We start from the raw sequence: 14,492 nt of genomic DNA on the forward strand, positions 1-14,492 counted from the left end.
GTTGAGTTAAGATTTCACTGATTTATTGTGAGGCCCCAAGAAGCTAACACAATGCTCAGCAGTGATATTCCCTGCACGGATCACAATACGCGACCAGAGCACATTGGGCCTGGCATTACTTTCCGTTCATTTATTCTAATTGACGGAGTTCCATCGACTGAGGTACATTATTTCCAGATTGGCCCTCTCGGGTTCGCTGAAGTGGAAAATCTCACCTTGTTTGTTAAGTGACTGTAACTAACGCCAAATATTGTGTAATCTGATTTTCTTACCGGGCACTGTCTGGCCTATAAAGGAGGAGCATTTACGAATTTTAGATGCACTCCAGTCGGAACCGTAAAGCTGGACGGAATTCACACATTCCTTTAAAAAATGGAACGGCCAACAATTCTACTGATAACGGATATTTACTACCCCATTCTCGCCACCTTTGGTGTGCCCGGTAGGTATCCTTTTGTCTCCTAGCTGTCGATTATCTCACTGTTATTGATTATGTAACAGATTCCGAGAATGTCCTCATTGCAGAGTCTGTTATCCTCCGCGACAAATTGGTGAATATCACCGATAATCCTATCAGTCAGTTTGGCCGGTGAGGCATTGCTCTGGTCGGTAGATGGTGGGCACCGGGCGCTCAAGTTCGCTCCCTATACTGATGGAGGGCAAGGCTGATTCCCCGGTCCCTCCAACAGTATATAAATCACCAAGGGATGTGTTGCTTAGTGTCCATGGTAATCATTTCATTTGTACAGTTGTTTTTTTATGCTTTAAGTTGATAATTCCTTAGAATGCAGCCACCAGCACCCAACAGGGGACTTTAAAAAATATTTGGATAAATAATTGCCGCTCACAGAACTGTTTCCCTCCCCTCGGCTGTAAAGAACTTTCACGGTCCCACCCTAGGGTGCCATGAACTGTGTGTAAAACGTCTGGTGTACAACTGCATTGATTGCACCGGCACCGTTGAATTGCATTGTACGTACCGTTGTAAATTGTATGACCTGTATTGTGTTTGAAGCATGGCTTGAATTGCATTGTATGTACTTCTACAAATGTTATCAATCAAGTTTATTTTGAAATATAAAAAAAATCGCACCAGTTGCTGCTCTGTTCCCGAGCAGCTCCCTCGACTCGATTATAAATATAAAAAGGCCAGAGTTTTCACCTAAATTAAATGATTATTTTCTCAGCTGAATGTTTCATTTGAATTCATATCTTTCCAGTAATTTCCGCAACATTATATTTCATACCTGAAACATGCCGGAAGGACGGCGGATTTTCAGTTCCTCTATACTGCGTGTTTAATCATTTCTTTATTTTAAACACATTGTCGTCAACGCTCGCCTATATAATAAAAGAAACAATCCGTGTTTATCAACCTAAGTGGGAACACATCTGTACATTACGCACAATATGCTGTGAGATTTATCAGAGTGGCCCCGTTACTTAACTCTTCTCCCCCTTTCTTACAGCGAACATCATGACAATCGTGATTCTCTCCAGAGGAAATTGCGGACTTTCCAAATGTATCTCTGGCTACATGGTGGCCATGGCAACCGCAGATCTCCTGGTCATGATCTTCAATGTAATAATGTATCATATTTTCAGTTATCTCTTTGTACTTTCATTCCTGTCCTACACTGCCGTTTGTAAGTTCAATCTATACATGAATGCTACTACCCTGAATGTGTCGGTATGGTTTACAGTCTTGTTCACATTTGACCGATTTGTAGCTATATGTTGTGAGAAGTTTAAGGCAAAGTATTGCATCGTGAGAACGGTAGTCTCGGTTTTAACAACCGTCACTGTCCTGCACTGTTTAAAGGACATCCCCTTTTGGTTTGCATATGAACCTGAACGAATAATTAACAATATTCACTGGGGTTGCCGCATCAGGGTGGAATTTTTTTCATCGCCTGCCGGTGTAGCGTTCTCCTGGTTGGAAAGTATTTTCATGACATGGCTTCCGTTTGCTTTGATATTACTGTTTAATTGTTTGACAGTCAAACGTATTTTAGTGGCCAACAAAGCCCGCAGGGGCCTTCGGGGTCACACTAGTGAGAATCAGAGCGATCCTGAGATGGAGAACCGAAGGAAATCCATAATATTACTGTTCACTGTGTCGGGCAGTTTTATACTGTTGTGGATGACAGCTGGCGTGAGTTTTTTAACCACTAGACTGACCAGCACCGCGCAATATCTCGGCGATTATTCAGCTCCCGCTTATATAGCAACTGAAACCGGATATATGCTTATGTATTTGAGTTCCTGTACAAACACGTGTATTTATGCAGCTACCCAAACTAAATTCAGGGAGGAGCTGAAGCAAGTGATGACATCTCCTTTGACATTTATTCTGACATTGGTAAAAAAATAAACAAGAAACCAAAGCTTCCTGTCCTAACTGGAGTTCAATTGCATCCGTGCTCCATTTTAGAATGGCCTCCTTGCTGTTACGATGAAAATGGATTGTTCTTGTGAAAATGAACAGGAATCAGAGAATATTTTTTCCATTGTGTGCCGTGTGTTTGATGTCTGCCGCTTTCCCAGGGTGAACAGAATCGTTGCCTGGTAAGAAAGCGCGCTTCCCGCTCAAGATTCAAAGAGAACAGTTCATGATTGAGCTTCAGCAGTGGTGTAGGACATGTGGGCATCAGAGTTAACTGCCTTGCACCGCAGGGACCGGAATGATACGCGCCAGTTTAATTAATAGTTTTCTTTCGTGTCGCAACATTGAAGAGTGCTATAAACTGGGTTATTTGTAATTCTTCTGTAATTTTGACGTGAATGTTACAGGCGCTGGTCTCCACATTGCCTCCCAGCCCAATAGAAAGGGGCCCTGTCCACTGATAAGTGATCTTATGAAGGAGACAGTAGGAACTTGGCTCGACAATGTGAAGTTAGGCATCTTTATTTACTTAACATATCAACTGATCAACAAAAATTTGGATTGTTATACCAGGAGAACAAACCATTCGACCCGACCAGTGCTTGTTGGCGTTTATCCTACACACGGGCAAATAGTTCCAATCACTTTACCCGCCCTGTCCTAACATGTATTCAATATATTTTTATTCAGACATCTATCCAATCTTGAATATTAACGCAATTTTTGCCTCCGTTAATTCACAGCTTCACAACTCTCGGAGTGAAGAGGTTTCTCCGACTCGAAATCTCTTACATTTATTCTTTTATCTATGGCTATTAGATTTTGATCCCCCAACTAATGGGGGCAATCTGTTTCTATCTATCATGTCCCATCCGTACTTAACCTAAATCACCTGGGTACAACGCGACAAAAGTTATCAATCTGTTATCAATACGCAATCTAGTGAAAATAAGGACAGCTTAATTAAGATCGTTAGTTGATAGCTTTCTCTTGGAGATGATTGTGTCCTTGATTATATTGAACAGTGGGAAGAATGAATTTTATAGCTTGGCCACTACCCTATACATCGGGACCATGCAGGGGGGTGATACTAATCAAACACCTCCAGACACCGGGGGCCCGATGTTAACAGGCCTGCGGGTTCCCGGCGGAAGGGGGCTATCGGGCGCATGGGTATCGCGCCCGGTGAAATGAGTGCGACTCCCGCGCGATCACAGGATAATTAAAGTCATTTACCTGAGGTGACGGGTTTTCCGCTGCTCAGCTGCGCGCCGGCGGCCTGCGCATGCGCAGTGACGCCTGAGTGATGGTGGAGCTCTATTTAAAGGGGCAGTCCACCAATGCTCCTCCTGCTGCAAACAAGAAGGAGCACACCATGGAGCACCCCAGGGGTAAGGCTGCCCCACGATTCTCTGACGACTCACTCCAGCTGCTGCTGGACGGGGTAAGGAGGAGGAGGGAGACGTTGTTCCCCAGCGATGGAAGGAAGTGCCCTGCCTCCGCCACCAGGAAGGCATGGGCGGAGGTGGCCGCGGAGGTTAGCAGCAGGGGCAACACCACAAGAACATGGATCCAGTGTCGCAAGAGATTCAATGATCTCACTAGGTCCGGCAAAGTGAGTACACTAACGCATTCTCCCACACTCCGTCTTCCACATCACCTCAAACACCTCACAACCCCTTCTGCACTGCCACCACAGCGCTCCCGCATCAATCCTCACAGCCACTCAACTATCATCCTCACCGTGCCTGCACGTACCCACCGTCCCTGTCCCCATTCGAACACTACCACACACCCCAATCCCCATACAATGGGATGGGCATGTGGCACACGCATCCTCCCATCCATCTCCCACACGCTCAACCCACCCACACCAATGCTTGAAGCGTCTCACAATGCAATCATCACTCAATCACGCATCTGTGTTTTGCCTTGACAGGAGAAGAGATGCAAGAACGCCCGGGAAAGGGCACGCACCGGAGGGGGCCAGCAACACGAGGTGGTTCTAATGCACGCAGAGCTGGACGCCTTGGAGATCAGCCACACGCTGCATTGCCTGTCCGTGGCGGATGGCGAGGCTGGGGCTGCAGAAAAGTCCGGTAACGGAAAGCTGACACTCAGCAGTCATGATCGCGAATGATCTTAGCATCACTTGGCATCTGCCGCACCTCAACATTTGTCCACATGCCTGATATTGCCCTTTGTTCTCTTGCAGGGCCGTCTGCGAGCGTCGTGTCTGTGGAGGGCGAGTCCTCAGAGGACATGCCAGTCTCTGAGGGTCCATCGTCACATATGAGCCAAGCATCCACCAGCGCAGATACACACACCTCGGTGGGTCCCCCTCCTCAATTAGTTGGGATTTCACATGGTGAGTCACCGCGCACATGTGAGCAAGAGCAGACCCTGGTGGCAGGGGCAGCCGCGGAGGGTCCGCGTCAGTGGGAGCACTCTTCTCCAGGCTCTGCTCAGCCGGACCCAGATGCTGAACCCCGGGGGCCACCAGTCAAAAGGAGAGTCGTCGAGGGGCACCAGCACATTGCCGAGGTACTGGAAGAGGTGCCACGCGCACTCCCCACAATCGCTCAGGTGATGGAGGAGTCCAACTCCTGCATGAGGGCAATGGTGGCACAAGTACAGGAGGGTATCCGCGAGATAGTGTCGCGGGTAGGTGCGGGAACGTCTGCGGTGGAGGAAAGGCTAGCCTCCCTCGAGCGTCACGCACAGCTCAACATTGAGTCCATCCAGGCCCTGACAACGGCTGTTCGGATTCAGAGTGAGCAACATTCTGCCGCCATAAACAGGCTGACAGATACACTACACGTGGCCTTGCAAGGTCTCACACAGCTCATCCAAACTGCCGTCCAGCAGGGTGGAAGGAGTGATATGGGCCTAGGCCATGAGAGGGAAGATGGTGAACGGGGACATGGAAGTGGGGACGCTACTCAAAGTGCCCCAACGTCTCACCCGTTGCCCCCCTCTCAACCAGTTCCCGCAATGCTGCCTCCTCTCCAGGTGGCTGAGTCTGCCCCTGCACAGGTGCAGGAGGAGCAGTCTGTGGAGGTGCCCTCACGGGCACCGAAACCCAGGGGGCGTCGGCCCAAAGCATCTACCCGGTCAGGGCACGAACAAGAGCAACCTGCCACTACCTTTGCTGGAGCCACAGGGGTAGCACCACGTAGGGGTTCCCGCAAACGTGAGGCTAGGGTGTTATGAACACAAAGGGAATGCACCAGGGTGTATGACAATTTGTTATGTTTTTATTTATAGTCGTTTACTGCACATACACAATAAACACAATTGTTCTCACCACTACTGCCACCTCTTGTCCATTCTTGAGCGGCTTGTGCAATAGGTCCCTTTCGTGGGGCTCATCATGACGACAAACACCTGGTCCCACCCATTGGGTCACACTACAGTGGGTGCAGGAGTAATGGCACCATTCTTCTGTGGAGGGGGCTTGTATGGCCGCTCCTCTGTGCACGTGATGAGGTCTGGACGCCTCAGAGAGTCTGATGTTAGAAGAACCGTTGACATATGAGTGCCTCCCTGGCCTGACGAGCATCCAGGTGAGCCAGTGTTCGGCCCATGGGTCCTTCCTCCTCCTCTTGTTCCTTCTCCTCCTCCTCCTCCTCCTCCTCATCGTCGTCCTCAATATGGGTGGCGGATGTGAATGGGGCCTCCTCCAGCGGCACCCCTCTCTGTTGTGCCATGTTGTGCAGGGCACAGCAGACAACTGTAATTCGTCCCACTCTGAGTGGCGCGTATTGGAGCGCTCCCCCAGAACGATCGAGGCACCTGAAGCGCATCTTTAGCACCCCTATAGCCTGCTCAATTGTAGACCTGGTAGCAATGTGGCTGTCATTATATCAACGCTGCGGCTCGGTGATGGGATTCCTCAGAGGTGTCATAAGCCACGTGAGCAGGGGATATCCCTTGTCGCCGAGGAGCCAGCCGTTGCCGGTGTTGGGTGAGTGGAAGAGGGGCGGGACGGCGGACTCCCTGAGGACGAAGGCATCGTGGCAGCTGCCAGGGTATCTGGCGCACATGTGTAGGAATCTCTGGCGGTGGTCAGAGATGAGCTGGGCGTTCATGGAGTGATACCCCTTCCTGTTGATGAACAGCCCTGGCTCATGTGGAGGTGTCCGTATTGCTATGTGGGTGCAATCGATTACACCCTGCACCCGTGGGAAGCCAGCCACAGCATGGAATCCAACCACCCTCTCCATCTGGCTGCGGTCATCCATGGCAAAGTTGATGTAGTGCGAGGCCCTGTGGAACAACCCATCGGTAACCTGCCTTATGCACTTGTGTGCAGACGAATGACAGACCCCGGTGATGTCCCCGGTGGCACCCTGGAAGGATCCAGAGGCGAAGGAGTTGAGGGCAGTGGTGACTTTGACGGCGACGGGTAAGAAGATGCTGATTGGTCCATCCGGGAGCAGCTCATCATTAAGGAGGCTGCAGATGTCGGCGACTACCTGGCGAATGACTCTGAGCCTCCGTATGCACTGCTCCTCAGAGAGGTCCAGGAAGCTGAGCCTCGGTCTGTAGACCCTGTGCCGAGGGTACTGCCTCCTGCGACGCATCTCTCTCTGTGGTTGCCCTCCCTCCTGCTGTGCAGGTGGATGTGCCACAGCACCGTGTTGTGGGGCTCCACGTGTCTGAGGCGGACGGCGTGGCCTGCGAGGCTGCTGAGGCTGGTGATGCTGTTCGTCCTCCGAGGAGGTCAAGGCGGCCCCCATCTGGAAGGTGTAGGTCTGAGGGGTTCTGCAAGGTCGGTAAGTGTGTCCTCGCACCGGTGTTGCGGTTCCACGTCGGTGAATCTTCTTGCTCGGAGGAGGGTGGTGGAGCGCAAGCGTTGCCCTATGTGACGGAGTGGCCTCCTGCGTTGGTGAAGGGTCTCCCCCCGCCCCACCCACCTGTGGAATGCACCTTGGCAGCTGCCACAGGCTGCTGGCTGCAACACGTCCGTTTGGAGTGAGAGTGTTTCCCCCAGTATGGGAAACAGTCTCAGTTCAAGGTAAAATCCCACCCTTCCTAATAAAACAGCTCAATCAGGCCTGTAAACGACCTGAACGAGCAAGATCAATACTCACAAGTGGCATCCCGCTGGCTTTAATTGCCTGCGGGATTCCCACCTGCCGGGTCTGCGCGCGCACGCCGGCGCGTCCGTGGGGAACCCGGAAGTGGGCGGGTTCGAGACGGGATCCGGTCCCGCTCCGGGAATCCCCGATTTTCGGGCCCCCCCGCCGAGAACGCACCCGATATCGGGTGGTAAAATCAAGCCCCCGATCTTTTGATAGGTAGCCAGAAAGGGCAGGAATGGAGTGCATCGGATGTTTCGTGCTGCATGATCTTGGGATATCGTTGTGTGTACAGAAGTGACAGGTGAAGCAACCAGCGTGGATCATGAATAATGAAGATAACCTGAAGAACGGGTCCAAGACATGGTTAGTCACGCTGACAACACCACTATGGAATGGTTAATGTGGCTCTGGAGAGGGAGAAGATGTGTACAATCAATGACTAGATATCTGTGCAATATAATAGTTCAAGATATATATGACTGATTAGCTTTGTTTCGTGTTGATCTAAAATGCCAACAGAGGGGGCACTGTAAGGAAAGGGTTAATCAGACTGTCCTTAAATCTGCTCATGTTAGACTGTATTGGTTTCTCTTTATCTTGTAGTGATGTTAACATTTAGCCATTGCTTTTAAGCTGGGAAGCAATAGTCAATTTAAAGTACCATTGAGCTGTCGGGCCAGGGATAATCCTGCAGCAATGATGAGTTTCAGGATGAAATAACAAAGATTTAATTGAAGTCATACCATTGCATACTGATTCATACATTTCAGAGAACATTAGTCATTTCAAGATAGTGTGGGAAAGGAATCAGTTCTACAAACACCTCGGCATACATCATAATTGTTGATTGGTATATATGTTACCAAAACAAAGACAGACGATAATTAAAGTTTTAATTGGTAGAATTGCAATTATATGGATCAAGAGTGAAATTATTGATAAGATAACGAACTAAGGGAGATATAATTCTTAGCTCAATGGAAAAATAGCTCGTTAAGAAAGGAGAACTACTGTTAATATTAAAGGAGAAACTAATATAATTCTCCTTGTATAGAGTTCTATTTTAACTTCATATAATTATGTAATGCAGAATTGTGTGGAATGTCACGTGGAGGCAGTGGAGAAATGGATACAAACTAGATGTTTCTCATGAGTATTTGAATTCGTAAAGACCTAAGATACTGAGCTCAGAATTAGAAAACGATTGAGTTCCCAGCCAACCATCATCCGGTGTGATAATAAGTTCTACCTTTTAAGAGTATGTTTAAGTACTATTGCATGTACTGTATGGTTCGTAAAGCTATGATACCTCACTTCAATGTTCATGAACCTTTTTGAAAACCTTACACTGACAACAGCCTTAGCACTTCAATTGTGAATGAGCTTCATTGATTAAATTAGAAGAGATTTTGCACTCACTCTTTAACCTTCCGCTTCATCCTGAGGTTCTCCAAAAGCCAAACTCCACTTGATTTCAGGACCGCATGCAGCCGGGCTCTGTCAATCCGTCTGGCATCCAGCTTCTAGTGGAAGTGGTGATGGGTTGCCGGCAGTCGGTGCAATCGGCAGATTCTCATTTATCTGGATTCAGATGAACAACAGTATTTAAGACACAAATCAGGCAGCAGGTAGAGGTTTTAAGTTGATCGGTCAGCGATGTATCTGCACCAAGCTCCAATCGTGAGAAGGCGATGCGTAATCATCCAAATCACCCAATGTCAACAGGTAAAATAAAAAGCTAATTAAACCAATGCATTACCGTGTCATATACAATCCCTTATGGTTGTGAATCCCGCCCCATGTTTCCAATTAAATAGTTGTTGTGTTCTCTTGGCTTTCTCTATCGATGACTAAACAGTTGCTGAGACCGCCGAATATTCCATTCTCCCCTATTTCTAATTAAACCGTCACAGTCTTCCCCTGCCACAACTTCTAAATAAGCGGTTGCTATATTCCCCTATATTCCATTTTGTTCTATTTCTAATAAGACAGTTGCTACATTCCCGTGACCTCTATTTATAATTAAACAGTTACTGTGTTTCCCAGCCGCCTACTTCGAAATAAATGGTGATTGTGTTCCTCCGGTCCCCATTTCTAATTAAACATTTGCTGTATTCTCCTAATTTCCACTGTTCGCAAAGGTGTTCCCCCTATATTCCACGTTCTTCTATTGCTAATTGAACAGTTACTGCGTTCTCCTATATTCCACTATATTATATTCCTAATTGAACAGCTACTGGGTTGCCCATACACTCCATTTCGTTCCATTTTTAATTGAACAGTTACTATGTTTCCCCGATATTCCACTTTATTCTATTTCTAATTGAAAGGTTAATCTGTTCCCCTGTATTCCAGTCTATTCTATTTTAATTGAACAGCTACTGTGTTGCCCTAAATACCCCTATCCTCTACTTCTAATTAAAAAATTATTGTGTTCCCCACATATTGCACATTATTCTATTTCTAATTGAACAGTTACTTTGTTCCCCTGCATTCAATTCTATTCTATTTCTAATTGAAAAGTTACTGTGGTCCACCGATATTCCAAATTATTCTATTTCTAATTAAACAGTTACTGTGTTCCCCCTATATTCAACTTTATTCTATTTCTAATAGAACGGTTACTGTGTTCCCCCTATATTCAACTTTATTCTATTTCTAATAGAACGGTTACTGTGTTCCCCCTATTTTCCACTTTATTCTATTTCTAATTGAACAGTTACTTTGTTGCCCTGCATTCAATTCTATTCTATTTCTAATTGAAAAGTTACTATGGTCCACCGATATTCCAAATTATTCTATTTCTAATTCAACAGTCACTGTGCAACCCCGATATCCCATTTTAATCTATTTTTAATTGAACAGTTATTGCGTTTCCCCAATAGTGCATTTGATTCTATTTCTAATTGAACATTAACTGTTATCCCCATATATTCCAATTTATTCTATTTCTAATTGGACAGTTAATGTGGTCCCCCGATAGTCCACATTATTCTATTTCTAATTTTTAATTGAACAGTTACTGTGCTCTCCCTATATTCCAGTAGATTTTATTTCTAACTGAAAAGTTATTGTGGTCTCCTATATTCCACTCTACCATATTTCTAACTGAACGATTACTGTGTTGTTCTGTATTCCCCTGTCTTCCACTTTATTCTATTTCTAATTAAACAGTTACTGTGTACTATTATAATATACTTTATTCTTTTTATACTTGAACAGTTACTGTGTACCCCTGATATTCGACTTTATTCTCTTTCCAATAGAACTGTTACTGTGTTCCCCTATATTCCAATGTATTATATTTCTAGTTGATCAGTTACTGTGGTCGCCTGATATTCCACTTTATTCTAATTCGAGTTACACTTTCTCAAGGGCAATTATGGATGGGCAATAGAGGCTGGCCTTGCCAGCGACGCCCACAGCCCATGAACGAATAAATAAAAACAGTTATTGTGTTCCCCCATTATTCCACTTTATACTATTTCTAATTGAAGCGTTACTGCTTTCCCCATTTTCCACTCCATTATATTTCTAATAGAACAGTTGCTGTCTTCACCTATTTTCCACTTATTCTACTTCTAGGTGAAGAGTTACTGTGTTCCCCCTATTATCCACTTTATTCTGTTTATAATAGAACAAATGCTATGTTCCTCCGGTATTACACTCTATTCTATTTCTAACTGAATAGTTACTGTGTTTTTCCTATGATCCACTTTATTCTTTTTGTAATAGAACAGTTTCTGTGTTACCCTAACGTCCACTCTATTCTATTTCAAATTGAACAGTTAAATGTATCCCCCCATCTTTCACTTTAGCTAGTTCTAATTGAACCGTCACTGTTTTCCTCTGTATTCCATTTTATTCTATTTCTATTTGAACAGTCACTGTGTTGCCCCGATTTTCCACTTTAGTCTATGTATAATTGTGCATTTACTCTGTTCTTACCATATTACAATTTATACTATTTCTAATTGAACAGTTACTGTGTTCCCCCTATTATCCCCTTTATTCTATTTCTAATTGAACTGTTACTGTGTCACCCGATATTCCCCTTTATTCTATTTCTAATAGGTCTTTTACTGTCTCCACTATATTCCACTTTATTCGATTTCTATGTGAACAGTTACTGTGTTCCCCCTATTATCCACGTTATTCTATTTGTAATAGAACAACTACAGTGCTCCTGTGATGTTACACTCTATTCCATTTCTAACTGAGTAATTACTCTGTTCTCCCTATTATCCACGACATTAAACTGATAGTACAGAGATCTATATTGTTCGCTGCAACGTGACCTTTTAGCTCGCTGTATTGGTGGTGTTCTGTACCAGGCGCCTTGTCTCTGTGGCGCAATCAATTCGCGCGTTCGGCTATTAACTGAACAATTAGTAATTCAAATCCACCCAGAGACGATCGGGTCACATTCGTTGTCTCACATTTCCAGGTTTTTCATGTGAGTCTTGTTTGCAAGAAAATGTGGCATAAACATTGCCAGCTGAGCACGGCTGATGTTCCACGATTTAATCTGCGGTCGGATAGGAGGTCGAACAACATATAAAAAACCGAGGTTGGCTTCACTCAAATCAGAATTCTTCTTCACAGACAAGGTCCGAAGCGAGGACTCATTTGTCGCCCGATAGCTGGTTCGCTGTGACATGGATATTTCTGTAATGAGCGAGACCACACTGTTTCCTTGGGCTCGATTTTGGCATCGTGTTTCCGGCGGGTTCCCAGCGGGGTGGCCCCGAAAATCCCGATATCCGGTCACGTGACCGGATCGCGACGAAATCCCGGCCACTTCCGGGAACCGCGCTGACGTGCGGGGCTGCGCGCTCAAGCCCCGCTGGTGGGAATCCCGCAGGCAATTAAAGCCAGCGGGGTTCCACTTGAGAGCACTTAACTTGCTCGTTGTGGTCAGTTAATGAGCTGAAGCAGCTGTCAAAAGAGGAAGTGTGGGATTTTAGGTTCAAAGCAGTGAGTTTCCCACACTGGGGGAAACAGTCTCTCTCCAACCAGGCGTGTTGCAGCCAGCAGCCTGTGGCAGGTGCCAAGGTGCGCTCCACGGGGGAGAGCCCTCACCCACGCAGGAGTCCACCGCGTCACATAGGGCAACCCCTGCCCTCCACCACCCCCCGCCAAGCCAGAGGACAGACCGACACGAAACCGCAGCCCCAGTCCAAGGAAACACCCACCTACCCTGCACAACCCCACAGACCAACACCTGCCAGATGGGTGGTGCGTTGACATCGTCGGAGGACGAACAGGATGACCAGCCCCAGCAGCCTCGCAGTCCAAGCCGTCCGCCTCGGAGACGTAGGGCCCCCCAACACGGTGCGGTGGCACACCCACCTGCACAGCAGGAGGGAGGGCAACCGCAGAGAGAGATGCGTCGCAGGAGGCACTACCCTCCGCACAGGGTGTACAGAGTGAGGCTCAGCTTCATGGACCTCTCCGAGGAGCAGTGCATACGTCGGCTCAGAGTCAATCGCCAGGTAGTCCCCGACATCTGCAGCCTCCTTAACGACGAGCTGCTCCCTGATGGACCAAGCAGCATCTTCCTACCTGTCGCCGTCAAAGTCACCACTGCCCTCAACTTCTTCGCATCCAGTTCCTTCCAGGGTGCCACCGGGGACATCACCGGGGTCTGTCAGTCCTCTGCACACAAGTGCATAAGGCAGGTCACCGATGGGTTGTTCAGCAGCGCCTCGCACTACATCAACTTCGCCATGGACGAGTGCAGCCAGATGGAGAGGGCGGTTGGATTCCATGCCATGGCCGGCTTCCCACGGGTGCAGGGTGTAATCGACTGCACCCACATCAAATACGGGCACCTCCACATGAGCCAGGGCTGTTCATCAACAGGAAGGGGTATCACTCCATGAACGCCCAGCTCATCTGTGACCACCGCCAGAGATTCCTACACGTGTGCGCCAGATACCCCGGCAGCTGCCACGATGCCTTCGTCCTCAGGGAGTCCGCCATCCCGCCCATCCTGCAGGCACCCAACGCCGGCAACGGCTGGCTCCTCGGCGACAAGGGATATCCCCTCCACACGTGGCTCATGATACCTCTGAGGAATCCCATCACCGAGCCGGAGCGTCGATATAATGACAGCCACACTGCTACCAGGTCTACAATTGAGCAGACCATAGGGCTTCTCAAGATGCGCTTCAGGTGCCTTGATCATTCTGGGGGAGCGCTGCAATACACACCATTCAGACTGGGACGAATCATAGTTGTCTGCTGTGCCCTGCACAACATGGCCCAACAGAGAGGGGTGCCGCTGGAGGAGGCCCCATCCACACCCGCCACCCACATTGAGGAAGGCGAGGGTGAGGAGGAGGAGGAGGCGGAGGAGGAGGACGCGCCAGAGGATAGTGGATGACCCATGCGCCGAACCACGACTCACCGGGATGGTCGCCGGGCCAGGGAGGCACTCATACGTCAACGGTTCTCCTAGAGTCAGACACTGCGAGGCGCTCGCATCTCCTCACCTGCACATGTGAGCGGCCATACCAGCCCCCTCCACTGAAGAGTGTTGCCAGTAATCCTGCACCCACAGCAGTGTGCCCAATGGGTGGCAGCAGGTGTTCGCCGTCATGATGGCCTCCACGGAACGCAACTATTGCACAAGCCGCAGAAGAATGGACGAGAGGTGGCAGGAGTGGTGAGAATAGAGTATTTACTATCTCCAATGTGACATGATATTAAAAAAAAATGTACAAATTAATAGACACCCTGGTGTATTCCCTTTGTGATTATAATGCCTTTGCATTTCTTTTCCGGGTACCCCTACGTGGTGCTACCCCTGTGGCTCCAGCAGAGGTAGTGGCAGGTTGCTCGTGTTCTCGCCTTGACCGGGTAGATGCTTTTGGCGGACGGCCCCTGGGTTTCGGTGCCCGTGAGGGCACCTCCACAGACTGCTCCTCCTGCACTGTGGCAGGGGCAGACTCGGCCACCTGGAGAGGAGGCACCATTGCGGGTGCTGGTTGAGAGGTGGGCGACGGGTGGGACGT

At 48.0% G+C, this 14,492-nt stretch overlaps 1 protein-coding gene across 1 annotated transcript in view; it reads left to right on the forward strand.

Moving 5' to 3' along the window:
* The first annotated feature begins 372 nt into the window (after positions 1 to 372).
* Positions 373 to 14,492, forward strand: part of LOC137331642 (probable G-protein coupled receptor 139) — a 42,789-nt gene continuing 28,669 nt past the window's right edge. Inside the window, exons 1-3 of the mRNA XM_067995580.1 lie at positions 373 to 442; positions 1,470 to 2,326; positions 10,785 to 10,800. Coding sequence (XP_067851681.1) covers positions 373 to 442; positions 1,470 to 2,326; positions 10,785 to 10,800 — 943 coding nt within the window. The remainder of the gene's footprint in view (positions 443 to 1,469; positions 2,327 to 10,784; positions 10,801 to 14,492) is intronic.

This window comes from Heptranchias perlo, chromosome 2, assembly GCF_035084215.1.
Source record: "Heptranchias perlo isolate sHepPer1 chromosome 2, sHepPer1.hap1, whole genome shotgun sequence".
Lineage (NCBI taxonomy): Eukaryota > Metazoa > Chordata > Chondrichthyes > Hexanchiformes > Hexanchidae > Heptranchias > Heptranchias perlo.